This window comes from Procambarus clarkii, chromosome 32, assembly GCF_040958095.1.
Source record: "Procambarus clarkii isolate CNS0578487 chromosome 32, FALCON_Pclarkii_2.0, whole genome shotgun sequence".
Lineage (NCBI taxonomy): Eukaryota > Metazoa > Arthropoda > Malacostraca > Decapoda > Cambaridae > Procambarus > Procambarus clarkii.
In genome coordinates, this window is record NC_091181.1 from 28,188,569 (window position 1) to 28,215,904 (window position 27,336).

General features: G+C 51.1%; 2 protein-coding genes across 3 annotated transcripts in view; both read right to left on the reverse strand.

Annotated features, from left to right (window-relative positions):
• Window positions 1-27,336, reverse strand: part of LOC123750198 (homeobox protein OTX2) — a 223,601-nt gene that overhangs the window by 97,389 nt on the left and 98,876 nt on the right. The window contains exon 2 of one of the 2 annotated variants that reach the window (XM_069335058.1): window positions 20,509-20,552. The exons of the other annotated variant lie outside the window; for it this stretch is intronic. The gene's annotated coding sequence lies outside the window, so the exon portion shown is untranslated. The remainder of the gene's footprint in view (window positions 1-20,508; window positions 20,553-27,336) is intronic. 2 annotated transcript variants of the gene reach the window in all.
• On the reverse strand, window positions 18,969-26,268 carry LOC138370493 (skin secretory protein xP2-like). The gene is made up of 3 exons (XM_069334864.1): window positions 26,211-26,268; window positions 24,231-24,307; window positions 18,969-20,165 (listed from the first exon to the last, which is right to left on the reverse strand). The coding sequence occupies exons 1-3, from the start codon at window positions 26,266-26,268 to the stop codon at window positions 18,969-18,971; spliced, it is 1,332 nt and encodes a 443-aa protein (XP_069190965.1).

Sequence of the window (27,336 nt, forward strand, 5' to 3'; positions counted from 1 at the left end):
TTAAAGGTCTCCAGCACGGGCCAAGTCTGAAGCCTCCCATATGGAGACAGTTTTAAGCAAGCTTCATTTCCATTCTCAAGAATGGTTCAGAGTAAAGACTAGTATGACCTGAGGTCTATCAATAGACCCGAGGGTATAACGAAAGGGGGGAGAGGAGGAGGAGGATATTATGATAGATCAACACAACACTGGTTACAAATTAGTTACACAAATTAGTTACAAATTTAGATTTAGATAAAAGACCTGAGAAAATACCAGGAATATGGTTGTTGATTTTATGTTATACCGGGTATAACACATATAGACGTGGGAGCCCTGGAGTGTTTCGAGCGTAGGTTACACACACACGCAGGAATGAGTTTGGTGGGTGAGATAAATAGGAGCTGCCTCATATGGGCCAATGGGCCTTCTGCAGGTGCCTTGATTCTTATATAATGGCGATATATAATGGCGATTAGTCCAGTTTCCTGGACTAATTTCGACACACCTGACTACAGAATCAACTTTGAAATCTAAAGTGTCCGGCCGCATACTTTTGTCCAGCCTATTTCGTCTTCCTTGCTCCCCTCTGCTTCTCCCCTCATCCTCTCCCCCTCACCCGCAACCTTCCCTCCCCCCGCCCTCCCCCCCCCCTCTTCCCTTGGTAGAGATCACCCAGGTCTTATTAGCCTCTTGAGAGCCTTATGGAATGGAATCCAACCCCCCCAAAAATACTCGATCCTGCAGGCACAGATAGGTGAGTACACATACATATATACACACCAATGTATGAGCTACGAGGAGAGGCTACGGGAACTGAACCTCACGTTCCTGGAAGACAGAAGAGTAAGGGGAGACATGATTACCACCTACAAAATTCTCAGGGGAATTGACAGGGTGGACAAAGACAAACTATTTAGCACGGGTGGGACACAAACAAGGGAACACAGGTGGAAACGTATTACTCAAATCAGCCACAGAGACAGAATTTTTTCAGTGTCAGAGTTGTAGACAAATGGAATGCATTAGGCAGTGATGTGGTGGAGGCTGACTCCATACACAGTTTCAAATGTAGATATGATATAGAGCCCAGTAGGCTCAGGAATCTGTACACCAGTTGATTCACGGTTGAAAGGCGGGACCAAAGAGCCAGAGCTCAACCCCCGAAAGCACACACGCGCACACACACACACACACACCATCACATCATTCTTTATTATGCATTTGGAAAACATTTCACATAGGCAGTTGAAATGATGATTATTTTCCCGGCATAAGGATGTTAACCGCACGCTACACAAAACGTCCAAAAATGTGCAACAAGACTGGTTCCGGAGCCGAGGGGATAGAGCTATGAGGAAAGATTAGGAGAACTATAAATGATAACATGATAAAAGGGGGGACATGATAACAACATAAAAGATTCTGAAGAAAATTAACATAATAGACAAAGCACAGCTGTTCAAAGCTAGGAACAGCAGAACGAGAGGTCATAGATGGAAACTGAAGACGCAAATGAATCATACAGATACCAGGAAGAACTAATTCAGTGTTAGAGCTGTCAGAAACGGAACAGGTTAGGCACAGAAGTCATTCATGTTAATTCGATTCCAGATTTTAAATGTAAATCTAATAAAAGCGAGAGAAATGTGTGTGTGTAAGTCACATACATACATACATACATACAATATATATATATATATATATATATATATATATATATATATATATATATATATATATTTATTGTGACAATAATCTCCTCCAAGAGATTGAGCCTGCTCTTCCCTTCAAAAATACGTCGCTACAAATATATAAAACTACTATGGAAGAAATGTCCAACAACGACATCATCTCCAAGGTTTGCCAGAGAGCAAAACGTATGCAGCCAGGAACACCTGCTCCACCTCAAACCGCCAAACTACCTGTCTTGTTGCCGGCTCCTCGCTGATTGGCCGCCGGTCTAGCTGCAACTGCACTCCACCCACCATACTACTTGACGTCTGGGGCCGCCACGACCTCAGTCCTCAGAATATTCAGCGCTTTCATACGGTTAACACGTCTTCTTGGTAGACTGAGCTGTGGCTTACGTGTACTAAGAGAGGTGATAGCTTAAAGCCAATATTCCTGCACCTCTCATTTTATTGTATATTGCACAGTTTGTTATTACTCACTTGTCTTAACGTAACTTTTCATTTTGTCATTTGATTATTCTTATTATTTTGATTGATTGATTTTATTATACGAATTTGTATGTCCATTTTATTCATGTTTTGATTTCTTTAACGTAATTAAAATTCCATTGTTAAAATTTACTTGTGTTTTGTGTGTCTTCTCCTTACCTTACCACAGACGAAGTTCCAGATTTTCTATTTTTTTTTTATTCTATGTGACGAGGCCATACCCCTAGCTTTGAACAGCCGAACACCAACGCGTTACCGTCACAATATATATATATATATATATATATATATATATATATATATATATATATATATATATATATATATATAATCCTATTCTAGGTGCACTCAGTATATCTATAATCAAGATTGGTCTGATATACACACACCTGGCCGCCCCACCATACACCTGGCCGCCCCACCATACACCTGGCCACCCCACCATACACCTGGCCGCCCCACCATACACCTGGCCGCCCACCATACACCTGGCCGCCCCACCATACACCTGGCCGCCCACCATACACCTGGCCGCCCCACCATACACCTGGCCGCCCCACCACACACCTGGCCGCCCCACCATACACCTGGCCGCCCCACCATACACCTGGCCGCCCACCATACACCTGGCCGCCCCACCACACACCTGGCCGCCCACCATACACCTGGCCGCCCCACCACACACCTGGCCGCCCCACCATACACCTGGCCGCCCCACCATACACCTGGCCGCCCCACCATACACCTGGCCGCCCCACCATTCACCTGGCCGCCCCACCACACACCTGGCCGCCCACCATACACCTGGCCGTCCACCATACACCTGGCCGCCCCACCACACACCTGGCCGTCCACCACACACCTGGCCGTCCACCACACACCTGGCCGTCCACCACACACCTGGCCGCCCCACCACACACCTGGCCGCCCACCATACACCTGGCCGTCCACCATACACCTGGCCGCCCCACCATACACCTGGCCGTCCACCATACACCTGGCCGCCCCACCACACACCTGGCCGCCCACCATACACCTGGCCGTCCACCATACACCTGGCCGCCCACCATACACCTGGCCGTTCACCATACACCTGGCCGTTCACCATACACCTGGCCGCCCACCATACACCTGGCCGCCCCACCATACACCTGGCCGCCCACCATACACCTGGCCGCCCACCACACACCTGGCCGCCCCACCATACACCTGGCCGCCCACCACACACCTGGCCGCCCCACCACACACCTGGCCGCCCACCATACACCTGGCCGCCCCACCATACACCTGGCCGCCCCACCACACACCTGGCCGCCCACCATACACCTGGCCGCCCCACCATACACCTGGCCGCCCCACCACACACCTGGCCGCCCACCACACACCTGGCCGCCCCCACACCACCGCCATGTCAACAATCCCAGCTTAAAGCTTCCAATCCGAGGCAGTGAAATGTGTCACGTTTAACGAATCACTAATCACGCCTACTCCACTTTACAATATAGGCCGGTTTCACTGCTACAAAAGCCTACTTTATTTCGTTAAATAGGCCTACTTTACTTTTAAATAGGTCTATTTGATTTTATTATTTATTCCTATTTTATTTTATTATTTATGCCTATTTCTCAGTTACATAGGCCTACTTTTCACTGTTACTCAGGCCTATTTTACTTCAGCACATTGGCCCAGTTCACTAATTTGGACAACATAATCCGCATCCAGAGGAAAAGTCATGTCGGGATTGAACTCGTTCACGCAAATTATAATACAATAACTAAGTTTTTGTCTTGGGCATTAACGTTAAATTAACGGATTCTCTACGTTATTGCTGTTGGTAAATTGTCGTGTGCCGTCACTAAGCAAGTAAGAGGCTGTCTGAAAGACTGGCTTAAGGCAGTGACTTACTTAGGGCAGTGACTTACTAAGGGCAGTGACTTACTTAAGCCAGTGACTTAAGGCAGTGACTTACTTAAGGCAGTGACTTACTTAAGACAGTGACTTACTTAGGGCAGTGACTGACTTAGGGCAGTGACTTACTTAAGCCAGTGACTTACTTAAAGCAGTGACTTAAGGCAGTGACTTACTTAAGGCAGTGACTTAAGGCAGTGACTTACTGTCTTAAGTAAGTCACTCTCTCTTAAGCAAGTCACTGCCTTAAGTAAGTCACTCTCTCTTAAGTGACTTACTTAAGGCAGCTACTGGCCGCCCTGACACACTCAGCCGGTGGTATCCAGAATTGTACCCTATTCCCATTTTTTGTTACTCAAGTGGGCACTATGTCTCTCACGATACTCGAGACAGCAGTTCGAGCCCAACCCCTGATAGTACCCCTCCCCCCTCCCATCATCTCAACGATTGAGGGCACTGGAGGGACTCGAACCAGCGTTCTTGTGATTCCCAGACAACCAGCCTTAACCGACTTAACCACGATGGTACACAAGTCGACCAGCCCGGAACCCGACTGGAAGGTTTTGGAGGCCCCGAACTGGTGCCCAACCAAGGGCCAGATTCACGAAAGTACTTACGCAAGCACTTACGAACCTGTACATCTTTTCTCAATCTTTGGCGACTTTGTTTCCAATTCTTAAACAGTTAATGAGCTGCGAAGCACCAGGAGGCTGTTTATAACAATAACAACAGTTGATTGGCAAGTTTTCATGCTTGTAAACTGTTTAATAAATGTAACCAAAGCCGTCAAAGATTGAGGAAAGATGTACACGTTCGTAAGTATTTGCGTAAATGCTTTCGTGAATCTGGCTCCAGGGTTTTTATCGTCGACCCGACCACACTCTCACGCCCCACATCACAACGCAATGAAATAACAATGGGAGTTTATTGATCGCTGGTTCGAGGCATCTCAGTTGCTCCAGTTGGTTTTCTCGTTATTAATATTATTATAATTATTAGGAAAAATCATGGTCGTAGTTTGGGGGATGGAAGCTGGTTTCTCCCGGTTAACACCAGACGCGCACCGTAACCCGCTGAACCACGACGTGACAGAGGTTATTACAACCAGGCTGGTTACTGAGGGCTGCGGGAGGTACCAAGTCAAGGTTTTACCCACCATACACACAACAGGCCGCCCACCACACACACACAACAGGCCGCCCACCACACACACACACACAACAGGCCGCCCACCCCACACACAACAGGCCGCCCACCACACACACACACAACAGGCCGCCCACCACACACACAACAGGCCGCCCATCACACACACACACACAACAAGCCGCCCATCACACACACACAACAGGCCGCCCACCACACACACACACAACAGGCCGCCCACCACACACACACACACACACAACAGGCCGCCCACCACACACACACACACAACAGGCCGCCCACCACACACACGACAGGCCGCCCACCACACACACGCAACAGGCCGCCCACCACACACACACAACAGGCCGCCCACCACACACACACACAACAGGCCGCCCACCACACACACACACAACAGGCCGCCCACCACACACACACACAACAGGCCGCCCACCACACACACACACAACAGGCCGCCCACCACACACACACACAACAGGCCGCCCACCACACACACAACAGGCCGCCCAACACACACACAACAGGCCGCCCAACACACACGCAACAGGCCACCCACCCCACACACAACAGGCCACCCACCCCACACACAACAGGCCGCCCACCACACACACACACACACAAGAGGCCGCCCACCACACACACACAACAGGCCGCCCACCACACACACACAACAGGCCGCCCACCACACACACACACATCAGGCATCCCACCACACACACACACAACAGGCCGCCCATCACACACACACAACAGGCCGCCCACCACACACACATACCAGGCCGCCCACCACACACAACAGGCCGCCCACCACACACACAACAGGCCGCCCAACACACACGCAACAGGCCACCCACCCCACACAAAACAGGCCGCCCACCACACACACACACACACACACAACAGGCCGCCCACCACACACACACACACACACACAACAGGCCGCCCACCACACACACAACAGGCCACCCACCACACACACACAACAGGCCGCCCACCACACACACACAACAGGCCGCCCACCTCACACACACACAACAGGCCGCCCACCACACACACAACAGGCCACCCACCACACACACACAACAGGCCGCCCACCACACACACACAACAGGCTGCCCACCACACACACACAACAGGCTGCCCACCACACACACACAACAGGCCGCCCACCACACACACACAACAGGCCGCCCACCACACACACACAACAGGCCGCCCACCACACACACACACAACAGGCCGCCCACCACACACACACACAACAGGCCGCCCACCACACACACACACAACAGGCCGCCCACCACACACACACACAACAGGCCGCCCACCACACACACACACAACAGGCCGCCCACCACACACACACAACAGGCCGCCCACCACACACACACACAACAGGCCGCCCACCACACACACACACAACAGGCCGCCCACCACACACACACACAACAGGCCGCCCACCACACACACACACAACAGGCCGCCCACCACACACACACACAACAGGCCGCCCACCACACACACACACAACAGGCCGCCCACCACACACATACACAACAGGCCGCCCACCACACACACACACAACAGGCCGCCCACCACACACACACACAACAGGCCGCCCACCACACACACACACAACAGACCGCCACCTCACACACAACAGACCGCCCACCACACACACAACAGACCGCCCACCACACACACAACAGGCCGCCCACCACACACACAACAGGCCGCCCACCACACACACAACAGGCCGCCCACCACACACACAACAGGCCGCCCACCACACACACAACAGGCCGCCCACCACACACACAACAGACTGACCACCACACACACACACAACAGGCCGCCCACCACACACACAACAGACCGCCCACCACACATCCAACAGGCCGCCCACCACACACACAACAGACTGCCCACCACACACACACACAACAGACTGCCCACCACACACACACAACAGACTGCCCACCACACACACAACAGACCGCCCACCACACACACACACAACAGACCGCCCACCACACACACAACAGGCCGCCCACCACACACACAGCAGGCCGCCCACCACACACACAACAGACTGCCCACCACACACACACACAACAGACTGCCCACCACACACACACAACAGACTGCCCACCACACACACACAACAGACTGCCCACCACACACACAACAGGCCGCCCACCACACACACAGCAGGCCGCCCACCACACACACAACAGACTGCCCACCACACACACAACAGGCCGCCCACCACACACACAACAGACTGCCCACCACACACACACACAACAGGCCGCCCACCACACACACAACAGACTGCCCACCACACACACACACACACACACAACAGGCCGCCCACCACACACACAACAGGCCGCCCACCACACACACAGCAGGCCGCCCACCACACACACAACAGACTGCCCACCACACACACACACACAACAGGCCGCCCACCACACACAACAGACTGCCCACCACACACACACACACACACACACACACACACAACAGGCCGCCCACCACACACACAACAGGCCGCCCACCACACACACAGCAGGCCGCCCACCACACACACAACAGACTGCCCACCACACACACACACAACAGACTGCCCACCACACACACACACAACAGACTGCCCACCACACACACAACAGGCCGCCCACCACACACACAGCAGGCCGCCCACCACACACACAACAGGCCGCCCACCACACACAACAGGCCGCTCACCACACACACAACAGGCCGCCCACCACACACACACACAACAGGCCGCCCACCACACACACACACAACAGGCCGCCCACCACACACACAACAGGCCGCCCAACACACACGCAACAGGCCACCCACCCCACACACAACAGGCCACCCACCCCACACACAACAGGCCGCCCACCACACACACACACACACAAGAGGCCGCCCACCACACACACACAACAGGCCGCCCACCACACACACACACATCAGGCATCCCACCACACACACACACAACAGGCCGCCCATCACACACACACAACAGGCCGCCCACCACACACACACACAACAGGCCGCCCACCACACACACACACAACAGGCCGCCCACCACACACACACACAACAGGCCGCCCACCACACACACACACAACAGGCCGCCCACCACACACACACACAACAGGCCGCCCACCACACACACACACAACAGGCCGCCCACCACACACACACACAACAGGCCGCCCACCACACACACACACAACAGGCCGCCCACCACACACACACACAACAGGCCGCCCACCACACACACACACAACAGGCCGCCCACCACACACACACACAACAGACCGCCACCTCACACACAACAGACCGCCCACCACACACACAACAGACCGCCCACCACACACACAACAGGCCGCCCACCACACACACAACAGGCCGCCCACCACACACACAACAGGCCGCCCACCACACACACAACAGGCCGCCCACCACACACACAACAGGCCGCCCACCACACACACAACAGACTGACCACCACACACACACACAACAGGCCGCCCACCACACACACAACAGACCGCCCACCACACATCCAACAGGCCGCCCACCACACACACAACAGACTGCCCACCACACACACACACAACAGACTGCCCACCACACACACACAACAGACTGCCCACCACACACACAACAGACCGCCCACCACACACACACACAACAGACCGCCCACCACACACACAACAGGCCGCCCACCACACACACAGCAGGCCGCCCACCACACACACAACAGACTGCCCACCACACACACACACAACAGACTGCCCACCACACACACACAACAGACTGCCCACCACACACACACAACAGACTGCCCACCACACACACAACAGGCCGCCCACCACACACACAGCAGGCCGCCCACCACACACACAACAGACTGCCCACCACACACACAACAGGCCGCCCACCACACACACAACAGACTGCCCACCACACACACACACAACAGGCCGCCCACCACACACACAACAGACTGCCCACCACACACACACACACACACACAACAGGCCGCCCACCACACACACAGCAGGCCGCCCACCACACACACAACAGACTGCCCACCACACACACACACACAACAGGCCGCCCACCACACACACAACAGACTGCCCACCACACACACACACACAACAGGCCGCCCACCACACACACAACAGGCCGCCCACCACACACACAGCAGGCCGCCCACCACACACACAACAGACTGCCCACCACACACACACACAACAGACTGCCCACCACACACACACACAACAGACTGCCCACCACACACACAACAGGCCGCCCACCACACACACAGCAGGCCGCCCACCACACACACAACAGGCCGCCCACCACACACAACAGGCCGCTCACCACACACACAACAGGCCGCCCACCCCACACACACACACAACAGGCCGCCCACCACACACACACAATAGGCCACCCACCACACACACAACAGGCCACCCACCACACACACAACAGGCCGCCCACCACACACACACACAACAGGCCGCCCACCACACACACACACACAACAGGCCGCCCACCACACACACAACAGGCCGCCCACCACACACACAACAGGCCGCCCACCACACACACAACAGGCCGCCCACCACACACACAACAGGCCGCCCACCACACACACAACAGGCCGCCCACCACACACACACACAACAGGCCGCCCACCACACACACAACAGACTGCCCACCACACACACACACAACAGGCCGCCCACCACACACACAACAGACTGCCCACCACACACACACACACACAACAGGCCGCCCACCACACACACAACAGGCCGCCCACCACACACACAGCAGGCCGCCCACCACACACACAACAGACTGCCCACCACACACACACACAACAGGCCGCCCACCACACACAACAGACTGCCCACCACACACACACACACACACACACAACAGGCCGCCCACCACACACACACACAACAGACCGCCCACCACACACACAACAGACCGTTCACCACACACACAACAGACCGCCCACCACACACACACACAACAGGCCGCCCACCACACACACAACAGACCGCCCACCACACACACAACAGGCCGCCCACCACACGCACAACAGACTGCCCACCACACACACAACAGGCCGCCCACCACACACACACACAACAGACTGCCCACCACATACACAACAGACCGCCCACCACACACACAACAGGCCGCCCACCACACACACACACAGCAGGCCGCCCACCACACACACAACAGGCCGCCCACCACACGCACAACAGACTGCCCACCACACACACAACAGGCCGCCCACCACACACACACACAACAGACTGCCCACCACACACACACAACAGACCGCCCACCACACACACAACAGGCCGCCCACCACACACACAACAGACCGCCCACCACACACACACACAGCAGGCCGCCCACCACACACACACACACACAACAGGCCGCCCACCACACACACACACAACAGGCCGCCCACCACACACACACACAACAGGCCGCCCACCACACACACACACAGCAGGCCGCCCACCACACACACACACACAACAGGCCGCCCACCACACACACACACACAACAGGCCGCCCACCACACACACAACAGACCGCCCACCACACACACACACACACAACCGGCCGCCCACCACACACACACACACACACACACAGCAGGCCGCCCACCACACACACACACACAACAGGCCGCCCACTACACTAACTTTCTCGACACACAGTCGAGGGTCACCCGGTGCGGTTCCTGGGCAGGAGAGAAACGATTGGGCACGTTTCCTTTCACCTAATACAGCTGTTCACTTAGCAAAAGTCAAAACAACAATATGAAAACAGGCTTCCTGTCCCCCAAAAAACTAATTTTCATAAGAAAGGTGGAGGCCAAAACCGTCAGTAGTTTCAAAGTTTATATATGACAAAGAGTACTGGGAAGACGGGACACCACGAGCGTAGCTCTCATCCTGTAACTACACTTAGGTAATTACACACACACACACACACACACACACACACACACACACACATTGAATTGAGTACACACACACACATATTATTATATATATATATATATATATATATATATATATATATATATATATATATATATATATATATATTGCCCGGGCCTCGTGGCTGAGTGGACAGCACTCGGGGGTAGTAATCCTAAGGGCCCGAGGCAGAAATGGGCAGAGTTACTCTCATGCTGATGCTCCTGTTCACCTAACAATAAATAGGTACTTGGGAGTTAGACAGCAGTTACGGGCTGCTTCCTGTGTGTGTGTGTGTGTGTGTGTGTGTGTGTGTGTGTGTGTGTGTGTGTGTGTGTGTGTGTGTGTGTGTGTGTACTCACCTAGTTGTACTCACCTAGTTGTGCTTGCGGGGGTTGAGCTCTGGCTCTTTGGTCCCGCCTCTCAACTGTCAATCAACTAATGTGTGTGTGTGTATGTGTGTGTGTGTGTGTGTGTGTGTGTGTGTGTGTGTGTGTGTGTGTGTGTGTGTGTGTGTGTGTGTGTGTGTTAGAAGGAAATATATGTAGTAGATATAATAGAGGAAAATAAATTGGTTAGAAAGATCTAGGTCTGAGCAACACAACTGGTAGCCCGAGCAACACAACTGGCAGCCCGAGCAACACAACTGGCAGCCCGAGCAACACAACTGGTAGCCCGAGCAACACAACTGGCAGCCCGAGCAACAACTAGTAGCCCGAGCAACACAACTGGTAGCCCGAGCAACACAACTGGCAGCCCGAGCAACACAACTGGTAGCCCGAGCAACACAACTGGTAGCCCGAGCAACACAACTGGTAGCCAGAGCAACACAACTGGTAGCCAGAGCAACACAACTGGTAGCCCGAGCAACACAACTGGTAGCCAGAGCAACACAACTGGTAGCCAGAGCAACACAACTGGTAGCCCGAGCAACACAACTGGTAGCCCGAGCAACACAACTGGCAGCCCGAGCAACACAACTGGTAGCCAGAGCAACACAACTGGTAGCCCGAGCAACACAACTGGTAGCCCGAGCAACACAACTGGTAGCCCGAGCAACACAACTGGTAGCCCGAGCAACACAACTGGTAGCCAGAGCAACACAACTGGTAGCCCGAGCAACACAACTGGTAGCCCGAGCAACACAACTGGTAGCCAGAGCAACACAACTGGTAGCCCGAGCAACACAACTGGCAGCCCGAGCAACACAACTGGCAGCCCGAGCAACACAACTGGTAGCCCGAGCAACACAACTGGCAGCCCGAGCAACACAACTGGTAGCCCGAGCAACACAACTGGCAGCCCGAGCAACACAACTGGTAGCCCGAGCAACACAACTGGTAGCCCGAGCAACACAACTGGTAGCCCGAGCAACACAACTGGTAGCCCGAGCAACACAACTGGTAGCCCGAGCAACACAACTGGCAGCCAGAGCAACACAACTGGTAGCCAGAGCAACACAACTGGTAGCCAGAGCAACACAACTGGTAGCCAGAGCAACACAAATAGTAGCCCGAGCAACACAAATAGTAGCCAGAGCAACACAAATAGTAGCCAGAGCAGCACAACTGGTAGCCAGAGCAACACAACTGGTAGCCAGAGCAACACAACTGGTAGCTAGAGCAACACAACTGGTAGCCCGAGCAACAACTAGTAGCCAGAGCAACACAAATAGTAGCCAGAGGAACACAACCGGTAGCCTGAGCAACACAACCGGCTGCCACACCACCACCAGTGTTGCCCGGAAGCCACACACACACACCAACACCCAGCCTACCAGGCCGCCCACACCCCCGTCAATGATAATATCACATCTTAAAAACGTGACAAAAGCTGATTAGGGGGCCCCAGATTATCTGAGATTCACACAAGCTTGGCCAAATCGTTAGTAAGCTTCTCCCGAAATAAGAATTCCAACTGGATCTTGGGCGCTAAACATTGTGTAGGGGCAGCACTTACCTTAGCTGTGGCGGGGAGAGTAGATGTGTTGGAGAAAGGTCCCGGGGCTGGCCTCGTCCTCGTCAACACTTTAAACTTAGGCTCGTTCCTTGTTTTTTCTTGATTGCAACTTTACAGAGGCTTAGGCCTGACTCTCGCGGTATTAAAACTTGCTAGAATTGAAAGGGAGACGCGGGGAAAGTTTTCAATAGCTCAAACATATTCAACATAAAGCAGCCCTTAGGCGGAGCTTGGCTAACGTCACCCGGCGAAATTACTCAACTGCGCATAACGAGGAAGGCGGGACTGGGGGACGGAGCGGGCCGCGATTGGCGGGCCCGCGGCCGTGGCGGCCAGTGGCGGCCCGCGGGGCGGGGCCAGCGCTGACGTAGCGGAATTAATGAGAGTAAGCGCGCAGCCTGGGGTGGGGAGGGGGGAGTAGGGGTGATTGGAGGAGAGAAGGAGAGAGAGAGGGAGAGTGGGAGGGAGGGAGGGAGGGAGAGCGCTGGCGCTGACAACAAAAATTGAAGAAATTTTTTGGGGGCCTTCCAAACATTTTACCATTTGCCTACTTTAATCATGAATGTATTTAGGAGATAACACAAGGTTACACAGCGTAACGCGTCGTGGCGGGACCTGACAATGGCTGGGCGGGTGGAGAACCCGTGGGAGGAGCAGCAGGAGCAGCTGCAGCAGCAGGAACAAGAGGAACAGGAGGAGCAGGAAGATAAGGAGAGGAGGAGGAGGAGGAAGAGAAGGGAGCCATCCGCCACAAGATTATGATGGGCCTTTTGAGCTGCTATTTGCCTCCCTGCCACTGATCGCAGAATTAGGAGATTATTTAAAGCTTGTAGAGGGAATAATACGTGGCAGATACCCTCAATAAAGTTAGATTATTGGCTTAAACGTTGTAATGGCGACCAGGGAGCCGCCCGTCGGCGCCCAGAGAGGTGACCTGGCGCACTCTTCACACCACCTACAGCGGTGTTTAGGGTTTATACTCTACTAAATCTGTGGACTTGGCTCTTGAGGAGGGGTGTAGGGGGGGGAGGGGTGTAAGGGGGAGGGGGTTGATGCTTCTGGTGCTGGCAGGGAGGAGGGGGGGGGGGTGAGGGGGGGGGGGGTAGACAATCCAGGAAATATGATTGTAGAATTTGATTCTCTTCTGAAAAAAATTATATGGTACAGGCGATGGTGTTCGTCACCTGAGGACGATTGGTTCTCTGGTATTTCTCTCTCTCTCTCTCTCTGTCTCTGTCTCTGTCTGTCTCTCTCTCTCTCTCTCTCTCTCTGTCTCTCTCTCTCTATGCCGTTGGAGACGTTTTTCGTGTCAGTCTCACGAAAACTGTGCCTCTCATCCCCTATACTATCTCCAAGCACGGATGCTGTATCTCATCTCTCTCGTCTCCAAGCACGGATGCTGTATCTCATCTCTCTCGTCTCCAAGCACGGATGCTGTATCTCATCTCTCTCGTCTCCAAACACGGATGCTGTATCTCATCTCTCTCGTCTCCAAGCACGGAAGCTGCCCAAGCTGAGGGTTAGCCCTGTCACATGGCCTCTGAATTAGCTCAGAGCGGTGTTTATAAACATACGAGAGACATTTTAGCGTAGTTGTAGCGCCTGTTGACACCGCCTGACACCGCCTGACAACGCCTGACAACGTCTGACACCGCCTGACACCGCCTGCCACCGCCTGCCACCCCGTGATACCGCCTGCCACCGTGTACGCAAGCTTCCACTGAAACGGAACGAATGATCGGAGACGAACCGTCCTGAGGAATAAATAGTGACGATCTCGCTAGACCTATGATTCATCGCTACTTCAACTCACTCACACTCACCAGCTGTACTCACGCACTCCCTCACGCACACACTCACACACTCACTAGCGTGGAGGAAGCCACAAGCACTAAGACCACACTAAGAATTCAAAGTCACCAAACCAGTGAAGACTTGAGTTGTAAGTACGGGTTCAAGGGCCGCTGAGGTGAGGTCCCCAGCCAGAGGGAAGCTCTAAGAGCTCTCTTTGTTAGGGAATAGAGCCCCTTAGAGCGAGGCGCTTCGTGAAGTCGTTCGGTCCTTAATTGAGCAACGTTAAGCTCGCGTGAGCCCGTGCTGGAACCGGTCACTCGCGAGAACCTTATATTATATATAATATATATATATTATATATATATATATATATATATATATATATATATATATATATATATATATATATATATATATATATATATATATATATATATATCCAAGCGTCGATATATATATATTCTTCAGTTTATATATATTAATATAATATATAATTATATATAATTAAATATAATATAGTTTAATAACAGAGACGGTACAGAGTCATGGCTCCGTCCTCAGTGTGAAATACAAGGCAAGATCAGCTGAAACTTTAATATATAGTTCAAAAATTTTATATATCATGGAATGTCTTAAAGAGACTAAAATTATAACCTATAGTAAATTATTATATACAAAGAGGCAAAAGATGGCTTTATTTTGTTTTATAAAGTCTCTATTTTGAGATTCAATAGGGATTCAAAATCTCTATTTTGTTTAGATTTACACAATATATATATATATATATATATATATATATATATATATATATATATATATATATATATATATATATATATATATATATATATATAAATTATAATAACGTCCTTTAAAGAACACGACAATTATCGAGTGAACAACTTGAACAGTTGTTCTTGTTCAACTTGTTCAACGCAGATCTCGTATTGAAACTATTGAGATCCAAAGATGACGACCTCCAGACGTGATAAGCTAGAGAACACAGCCGCTAACTCGCTTTAAGTAAGTGAATACAGAGTAGCCCAACTCCTTGCTGTAATCACCTGTACCAGAGGAAGCAGTTACAGCCTGCCTCAGGGGTTCACAAATACCAATGTGCTCCCATAAACGGCGTTTGATGTCTCCCCCCCTCCCCCTACCCGAGGTATATATTTTCCACGTCTCGAACATTACACCTCGAACATTTAATTAGACGAACATCACCAGATCCCAGCTCAAAGGGTAAAGATTCTATACGTTATAGTTTCCAATGACTCGGAAATGTATTATTTTAAATAAACTGAAGATTATATTATATATATATATATATATATATATATATATATATATATATATATATATATATATATATATATATACATACACGCTTCGTGGCACAGTGGGCTGCGCCGCCACCGCTCTCTGTGGCCGAGAATGAACTCATTATTGTGTAATGGTATACAGAGCAGGAGATACAGTGCGAGATACAGCGAGGGATACACAACGAGAAGTACAGCAAGGAATACAGCGAAAAGTGGAGCAAAAACTAGACAGCAAAAGATACAACAAGGGATACAGTGAGCTATACAACACAAGAGACTACAATGGCTACATCAACGACAGACACATCGACAGATACAGTACCTACAACACTAATACAATCGCATATATCATTTTCCTTCAGTTAAATAATTAACGAACAATATGACAGACAGACAAACAAACAAACACCCCCAAGCTATAATCCAGTGTGGCCCCCCCGAAAAAAAAATTATTTTCGTGTTCTTTAATTAATAAATGTAATTAAAAAATTGGTGAATTTAATTAAGCTATCTGGCTGGACTAGGTATATGTAGGTGATGTGTTTGTTTGTTGTAATACAGTAGTGATGTATTCTGGCGGTACTGTATTCTGGCGGTACTGTATTCTGGCGGTACTGTATTCTGGCGGTACTGTATTCTGGCGGTAATGTATTCTGGCGGTAATGTATTCTGGCGGTAATGTATTCTGGCGGTAATGTATTCTGGCGGTAATGTATTCTGGCGGTAATGTATTCTGGCGGTAATGTATTCTGGCGGTAATGTATTCTGGCGGTAATGTATTCTGGCGGTAATGTATTCTGGCGGTAATGTATTCTGGCGGTAATGTATTCTGGCGGTAATGTATTCTGGCGGTAATGTATAGGGCCAGGAATGGTATGTGTATGTGTATTTGTGCGCATGTGAATGTATGTTTGTATGTGTATGTATGTGTTAATGTATGCATGTGTGTACGTGTATGAATAGTTGCGAGTGCGTGTATGAATGTTCGCGTGTACGGGCATGTATGTTTGTATGTATGTGTATGTTTGTGTGTATGTTTGTGCTGGCTTCCATTCCCCCCCCCCCCCCATTTAACACCACAACCTCTGCTCAACTGTCCTCTCCTCGTGCACAAACACTTCCGTTCCTAGCATCTCCATTACTAATCTCTACGTCCCGAGTCCCCTACCATTCCCCCCCCCCCCATTGTTCTATCCTGTCGGATACTGGACATGTTTTCCTCCCTATCCACCTTATCATTTACCTCAGACTCCTAGATGTCGTTATCATGTCTCCTCGACTCCGCCACTCAGGAGCGGTGAGGTTCAGCTCTCTTAGCTATCTTGAGGTTATCTTGAGATCATTTCGGGGCTTTTAGTGTCCCCGCGGCCCGGTCCTCGACCAGGCCTCCACCCCCAGGAAGCAGCCCGTGACAGCCGACTAACTCCCAGGTACCTATTTACTGCTAGGTAACAGGGGCATTCAGGGTGAAAGAAACTATGCCCATTTGTTTCTGCCTCGTGTGGGAATCGAACCCGCGCCACAGAATTACGAGTCCTGCGCGCTATCCACCAGGCTACGAGGCCCCCCAGTAGCTGAAGAGAGTTGTCTTGCAGCTTTCAGGTATCTTCCCCCCTCATTAGGCAGTGATGTGGTGGAGGCTGACTCCATACACAGTTTCAAATGTAGATATGATAGAGCCCAGTAGGCTCAGGAACCTGTACACCAGTTGATTGACGGTTGAAAGGCGGGACCAAAGAGCCAGAGCTCAACCCCCGGTAACCCAACATTGGAAATTCTCTACTACACAACGACTCAGCGTCTATAGTGACTGGGGAGGAAGAGGGAAGTGCTAAATGAAAATATGGAGAAAACAAAATATATTATAAGAGAATGTTGAAGAGTAACAGAGAGAGAGAGAGAGAGAGAGAGAGAGAGAGAGAGAGAGAGAGAGAGAGAGAGAGAGAGAGAGAGAGAGAGAGAGAGCAGCCAGCCCCACAACATCCACCCGTACACAGGGCCCACCACACCAGCCCTGCCAACCTGGGCAGCCATTGTGAGAGGCAGGCCAGCAGGCAGGAGGTGGAACAGGGAGCCCCTCGCTGGCCCGGCCCGTGTTTACAGAGCGGCTTACTGCTCCGAATTCCTTTGGAGACCTGTACAAAGCGAGTTTGATACAGATATAACCCCGACCCCAACACCGCCTCTGCTCTCTCCTCCAACCAGAATGGCAAAACTGATATATAACATATGTGGACATATGTTAATTAGACATCTGACGCACCGTAAAATATATATATATATATATATATATATATATATATATATATATATATATATATATATATATATATATATATATATAAACATAAAAATGAAGATAACTGCAGGCCTATTGGCCCATACCAGGCAGCTCCTATTTATATCCACCCAATCTTCATATATATGTCTAGCCTACGCTTGAAACAATCGAGGGATCGTACGTCTATGATGTTACAAGAGAGGGGGGGGGGTAGAGGGGTTCATATGTACTCCCCGGCACTCTGCACTAAGCGACGTGAGTGCCAGTGACGGATGAATTGTAATCAAGTACATAAACAGTTCGTAAATTACTTTATATCAGTGTTCGTATATTGCAGTACATGTGTCGGAGCACAGGCGTCACCAGGTGCACAGGCGTCACCAGGTGCACAGGCGTCACCAGGTGCACAGGCGTCACCAGGTGCACAGGCGTCACCAGGTGCACAGGCGTCACCAGGAGCACAGGCGTCACCAGGAGCACAGGCGTCACCAGGTGCACAGGCGTCACCAGGTGCACAGGCGTCACCAGGTGCACAGGCGTCACCAGGTGCACAGGCGTCACCAGGTGCACAGGCGTCACCAGGTGCACAGGCGTCACCAGGTGCACAGGCGTCACCAGGTGCACAGGCGTCACCAGGAGCACAGGCGTCACCAGGAGCACAGGCGTCACCAGGAGCACAGGCGTCACCAGGAGCACAGGCGTCACCAGGAGCACAGGCGTCACCAGGAGCACAGGCGTCACCAGGAGCACAGGCGTCACCAGGAGCACAGGCGTCACCAGGAGCACAGGCGTCACCAGGAGCACAGGCGTCACCAGGAGCACAGGCGTCACCAGGAGCACAGGCGTCACCAGGAGCACAGGCGTCACCAGGAGCACAGGCGTCACCAGGTGCACAGGCGTCACCAGGAGCACAGGCGTCACCAGGTGCACAGGCGTCACCAGGAGCACAGGCGTCACCAGGAGCACAGGCGTCACCAGGTGCACAGGCGTCACCAGGTGCACAGGCGTCACCAGGTGCACAGGCGTCACCAGGTGCACAGGCGTCACCAGGTGCACAGGCGTCACCAGGAGCACAGGCGTCACCAGGAGCACAGGCGTCACCAGGTGCACAGGCGTCACCAGGAGCACAGGCGTCACCAGGAGCACAGGCGTCACCAGGAGCACAGGCGTCACCAGGAGCACAGGCGTCACCAGGAGCACAGGCGTCACCAGGAGCACAGGCGTCACCAGGTGCACAGGCGTCACCAGGAGCACAGGCGTCACCAGGTGCACAGGCGTCACCAGGTGCACAGGCGTCACCAGGAGCACAGGCGTCACCAGGTGCACAGGCGTCACCAGGTGCACAGGCGTCACCAGGAGCACAGGCGTCACCAGGAGCACAGGCGTCACCAGGAGCACAGGCGTCACCAGGTGCACAGGCGTCACCAGGTGCACAGGCGTCACCAGGTGCACAGGCGTCACCAGGAGCACAGGTGTCAATCAAATCTCCTTCCTCTTTTTGTTCCTCCCCCAGTAAAAAAAAAAACTTCTATTTATACAATCCTGTTCATCACTCACATGCAAAAAAAAAAAAATTATATATATATATATATATATATATATATATATATATATATATATATATATATATATATATATATATAATTTATAGATATATACATAGTTTAATACATGCATGCCTCTCGTAAAAACACACACACACATGTACAGGTCTATAAAAATACATACAATATATATATAAATATAATATATTATATATATATATTATATATATATATATTCCCTGTTTGCCCATATACACCACAAAAGGGTACGTTCACAAACTGAAAAAAAAAACTCAAACTCACGGACGGCGTTCGGGATTCGCATTCTACGGATCTGGGTTCGATTCCTGGAAAAGACAGAAATAAATGGGCAGAGTTTCATTCGCCTGATGCTCCAGTTCACCTAGCCAAAAGCAAAATAGATACCTGGGGAGTTACAGGGAGCTGTTGTGGTCTCCACGTTGTTATACACCAGGGGGGGGGGTGGCTGACGGCTGAGTGGACGGCGCTTTGGATTCGTAGTCCTGAGGTTCCGGGTTCGATCCCCGGTGGAGGCGGAAACAAATGGGCAGAGTTTCTTTTACCCTGATGCAGTGTTCACCTAGTAGTAAATAGGCACCTGGGAAATAGACAGCTGCTACGGGCTGCTTCCTGGGGATGTGTGTAAGTATATGCAGTAGATATAATAGAGGAAAATAGATTGGTTAAAAAGGCGGGGTTCAAGAGCTTAAAAAGCTCGATTCTGCAGGCACAATAAGTAAATAAAAATAGTAATACACACACACACACGCACACATACACGGTTACATACACGGTCACACACACATACACACACACACACACCCACACACTATCCATCACACACACACACACACACACACACACACACACACACACACACACACACACACACACACACACACACTATCCATCACACACCACAGTCCGCACCTCCCTCCCTCCCATCACAACCTCTCCCTCACAATACGGGTAAAATAGAGGGGGCGTGTTGAGGCCTCACAATACAGATGGATAGGCGACACAGCCACCTCATCCATCTCTATTCCCTCACTATATTCCCTCACTCTATTCTTCTCTTGTTCTTTTATTGCTCTCTCTCTCTCTCTCTCTCTCTCTCTCTCTCCCTCTTTCTCTCTATTGCGGTCTTTGTGTGCCCTTCAATATTTGTTTCTCTTTGTCTAATTCTGTTTCTCTTTCTCCATCTCTTCGTCGCCTTTGGTCACTTTCTCATTTTCTCACCTTAAATCTCTATTTGACAGTTCTTGGTCTCAGACCTGTTGGCCATTACGTCTCTATTCACCCCCTTAATTCCTACAGGTATCTGCAACGTTGTGATCATGTCTCCCTCTCTGTTGCCTTTCCTCTAGTGTGGCCTGGTTTAGAGTCTTTTAACCCTTTCCTCGTAGCTCAAGTCCTTGAACATCTGACAATAAATCTCAGGATAGTTAGGCGTTTTGTGAATGTGCTTTAGCTGTTGGCTCCATACTGGCGCTGCATTCTTCCATACTGGTCTCACGGACGTGGCGATGTGGCACCACCACCACCTAGCAACCTACACAGTTGTATCGGTACAGGTAGCTGTACCGTCATCTGTACCGGGGTACAGGTCAGAGTACCGGGGTACAGGTCAGAGTACCGGGGTACAGGTCGGAGTACCGGGGTACAGGTCAGAGTACCGGGGTACAGGTCACAGTACCGGGGTACAGGTCAGAGTACCGGGGTACAGGTCAGAGTACCGGGGTACAGGCCAGAGTACCGGGGTACAGGCCAGAGTACCGGGGTACAGGCCAGAGTACCGGGGTACAGGTCAGAGTACCGGGGTACAGGTCAGAGTACCAGGGTACAGGTCAGAGTGCCGGGGTACAGGTCAGAGTGCCAGCCTACCGGGGTACAGGCCAGAGTACCGGGGTACAGGCCAGAGTGCCGGGGTACAGGTCAGAGTACCGGGGTACAGGTCAGAGTACCAGGGTACAGGTCAGAGTGCCGGGGTACAGGCCAGAGTGCCAGCCTACCGGGGTACAGGCCAGAGTGCCAGCCTACCGGGGCTCCATCACTACATATTGGCACCATCAACTACATAGTTACAAAACCACACCACCAATAACATTACAACGGGTTGCACAGAATGAACACACAACGCCAACCACAACAGCTTCGTCTATCCATGACACAGTCACGTCATGGTGCAGGGGGTTAAGATGCGGGCATCTAGTACCCAAGGACGATCCTAGTTCTGCCCTCCCAGTGATTATCCATCACAAAAAACAGGCGGTACCAAAGAGCCAGAGCTCAACCCTCGCACAAGCACAACTAGGTGAGTACACAGTCTCATCTTATAAACATGATACTAATTAATTATTAATTAATCAAACGACAAATTAATTAATCCCAGCAGAAGTCTGCAAGATGACAGCCTCGCGTGTTGATATTACATGATGATAGCAAAACTAGGGAAAGGAACTATCAGTGGGAAGCGCCGAGCCATTACGACTATATAGCACTGGGAAGGGATCAGGATAAGGATTTGGGATGGGACGGGGGGAAAGGAATGGTGCCCAACCACTTGTGGACGGTCGGGGATTGAACGCCTGACCTGCATGAAGCGAGACCGTCGCTCTACCGTCCAGCCCAAGATAGCAAGACTAGACAATCTTGGGGAAATATATCTTACCCCACTAGATAAATGTCCCTCACAGGATATACCTAAATATACCTCTCTGGGGAAAAGGGGGGAGGAAGGAGGGGGAGTGGGGTGTCCCAGAACGCCAGCCAGGACCTCGGTATACCAGCCAGGGAGTATACCTCGAGGCACTAAAAATACCACCAAGAGGACCTAGAATGTCCCAAAATACCTCCGTTTAAGGTAATCTTGTTCTATTTTCTCCTCTACGCTCTGAGCTCCCTTCCGTAGTACTTGTCTCACTCTCTCTCTCCCCCCCCCCTCTCTCTCTCTCTCTCTCTCTCTCTCTCTCTCCTTGTCGCCTTGTAAGCGTGGCTCCTATTTACAGCCACATTCACACTGCGGACGACAGCCGTGCTGCAGGAGAAGCCCTACCAGCTACCAGGAAATAAATTGACGGCGACGATGGTACCCCTAGGAGCTAGGGGTACCATCGTTGGTACGTGGTTGCCAGGTTCAGGTTGGGCTAGATACCGTTACCTGTGGCAGGTGACTACAGGTGACGGATCTCCCAGTACTGACCACTGGGTCATGCTCTCTCACTCACTCACACACACACACACACACACACACACACACACACACACACACACACACACACACACACACACACACACACACTGCATTATTAACTGTTCAGTCATTAGATCCTCGACACCCTCCGCCATGAAGTACCCTGAGCTTTGTAATTACTTTATTACCTCCCGTGTTCTGGAGGATATCCCCACAATGCACACACAAGTGTACCACTCCAGGCTACTGATCACATGGCCCCTGCATGACTAACCCTCCTGCGAGATGGGGACCTCTCTCCACACACTATGTACACCCTTCACATAGTCTAGGGCAGCTGCACAGATGCACATGTACATACATATGTCAACACAACACGGGTGGACGTAATCAAGAGCTGTGTCTAAGGGCCAATAAACCTTTTCCAGTTTCCGGTATTCATATGTATCTTATGACAAAAACTTTGGAGCGAGACAGTGGGATCGAACCCATACAGAAATTCTCTTTTAGTATAGATATATCAATATCTAAAAAGAGAAAATGTCTGTTCGTCTGTTCAAGGTAGGTGACCAGATGCTTGGGGCTAACTCTTACCCAACTTTGCAGAGGGAACAGTCTGGGGTATAGGGCGGACATAGGCTGGTCGTGGGGCGCCAGAATTTAAGAGGGAACAGCGTACCGCGGTTCACATACTGACCCTCACGACTAAGACTACCTAAATATTTAAAAAAATATATATTTAAAATGTTTTTCTTGTAGTGATAATAAAAAATTATACACTGATCCAGATACAAAAAAATCTAAATCATACTTTGTTCGTAGTAGCATAAAACAGACGATCCTCAAACAGCTTGAAAGGCGCCTCAGTCGACAGTCGCTTCAGTCCATCTGTATCGAGTTTGCGCAACACTTAGCCCAATGAGGCAAACGCCCGGGAGAGATTTACGGCATCAGATGTGACTGGCCAGTCAGGTGTGGGTAGCCAATCAGGAGTAAGTGGAGACTGACTGGCCAGTTACACACCCTACAGTACCAATGGTTAACAAGATCTTGAAGAGAGCTTATTTTTTTTTGGGCCAGCCTTGTCGCATTAACCCAATCGTTGATGACTGATGCCAGCCCCTCCTCCTCTCCCCCCCTATCCCCCCCCAATCCCCCCCCCCCCGGCATCAATCCGCTTCGTCATATTTCTTGTGTTGACGCATCTCATTAGGCTAAATTCCCCCGGGGGGAAATAACTGTCTGGCTAACATATTTCCCAGTCTTTCTTTCCCTTTAACACCGAAGTCATTACGTCCTCGAGAGAGCGCCAGTCCACTCTGGACCAGTTAGTAGGCAGTCAGGTCCTTGGGACCAAACTGGGGAGCATCCACTGGGGAACTACACTGGGGAGCACCCACTGGGGAACCACACTGGGGAGCACCCCCTGGGGAGCACCCACTGGGGAGCACCCCCTGGGGAGCACCCACTGGGGAACCACACACTGGGGAGCACCCACTGGGGAACCACACACTGGGGAGCACCCACTGGGGAACCACACACTGGGGAGCACCCCCTGGGGAACCACACCTACCATCTTCACCCTCAGCACCAGCTGGGTACCGGGTACCGGGTCTCCCTACGGTACCGGGCCGTCACTGCATACCATTACCAATTCATAACCATACCAATTCAAACTGTTTACCCAAATCCGGCGGGCGGCTGACAGCTCGGACAAGGGGTGACAATAGCAGCCAAATGACAAGGAAAATGACTTGTAAACCTTCCATCGCGCGCCGTGAAAGACCAGACATTTGAAAATAACTTGACAATTTCTGCCTGTGATAACATTTTTGAAGGGGAGCTTATCCGGACGATATTGCCAATCTAAATTGAATACGATGCCTTGACATCTAAGAAACGGAGTCGAGCCCGGGGGAATATGACCCCTATGCGGTCCGTCTCGAAGGTAGGAAGTTCCCCCCCCCTACGAAGAGAGAGAAGTGGAGAAGCAGCTTCTAACTCCTGGTCTCTCCCTGTAACAATGTAAGGATTAGATATCCCTCTCTCTCTCTCTCCCTTCCTCTCTCCCTTCTTCTCTCCCTCTCTCTTCCTTTTACCCCGTTTCATTCCGTTTGACCTGCTGTGTTGCCACAGGAATCGTACTGCTGTCAAAGCAGACTTTGCAACGCAGCAGAAGGCCCATGCGTACAAGACCTAGACTATTGCACACACACAAATATCCCCCCAAACGAACTGTCAGCAAAATTGGGAGAGTTTTATTTACTTTTTTGTTAAGGGGGGAGGAGGAGGGGGGGGGAGGATAATTTGGTGGTCAGGTACAGATCCAGCGACAATAGTTCGGTTACAAAAGGGGTTGGATAAAGGTGGAGCTGCCAGGAGAGGCGTCCGACCCTACAACGACGAAGAGACGACAGAGAGAGAGAGAGAGAAAAAAAAAGGAGTTGAAGGAATTGATTTCTCTTTCTCGTTATCCACCTTCTATTCTTCCCTCGGTGAACATGCCTCCTCCTATCCCCCCCCCATCAACCTTTCACCTCCCCTCGTCCCCCTAACCCCCCCCTAACCATCATGTTTTACACCCCCCCCTTCCCCCTATTATATTTGACTCCTCCCCCTGCTATATATTCGTAATGGTTTGGTGCTTTCTCCTGATAACTGCCTTACCTTACCCCCCCCCCCCATCCAGTGTTTAGCCCGATTGCATTCGTGCATAATGGATTGATTTTATTCATTAATAAACGTGTGTATATATTCACGAATGTATTTCCAATTGATTGTATTCATTAACCAAAGTGTAGAGATGAGCGAGGCGGGTTAATGGCAGTAAAGTCATTAACCGGCGTCATACTACTTACCAATCAAATAAGCATTAACCGTTATAAAGCTACGAGTGTGTGTGTGTGTGTGTGTGTGTGTGTGTGTGTGTGTGTGTGTGTGTGTGTGTGTGTGTGTGTTTACTAGTTGTGTTTTTACGGGGGTTGAGCTTTGCTCTTTCGGCCCGCCTCTCAACTGTCAATCAACTGTTTGCTATTTTTTTTTTCCACACCACACACACACACACACACCCCCCAGGAAGCAGCCCGTGACAGCTGACTAACTCCCAGGTACCTATTTACTGCTAGGTAACAGGGGCATTCAGGGTGAAAGAAACTTTGCCCATTTGTTTCTGCCTCGTGCGGGAATCGAACCCGCGCCACAGAATTACGAATCCTGCGCGCTATCCACCAAGCTACGAGGCCCCCGAGGCCTGTGTGTGTGTGTATGTGTGTGTGTGTGTGTGTGTGTGTGTGTGTGTGTGTGTGTGTGTGTGTGTGTGTGTGTGTGTGTGTGTGTATTATACACTCATTAGCCAGAGGTAAATCACACGTATACATAGATCGTGTATGGGAATATGTATAAATTGTATGCAAGGCCGCGTCAGAGACCGGGCAGCGGGGTAGTTGATCCTCGGATTTTTTTGTTTTTTCCTGCGTGGGCCCTAAGCCTCTGGCTGGCCCACTAAGTGTTGCTTGTTTCTGAAAGCGTCCAAGCTATTATCAAGTCATTAGTAAGCCAAGCCAAGCCATCAAGACTGTGAATAGCACTTGGAAGGGATCAGGATAAGGATTTGGGATGGGACGTGGGGAAGGAATGGTGCCCAACCACTTGTGAACGGTCGGGGATTGAACGCCGACCAGCATGAAGCGAGACCGTCGCTCTACCGTCCAGCCCAACTGGTCGGGTAAGTGTACTCCTGTTTTTTCTTCTACTCCCTTTCATCAAAATGGTTCGTAGGTGGTTGAACTGTTGGACTAAATCAAGAGTCATCGACAGGTAAGGGGCCCAAAAGATGGAAAAAAACTTACCATTTAAATCTCAAGTCTGTTGCAAGTGCATTACCAGTGCACAAGGCACTCGTATTGACGAGTCGTATC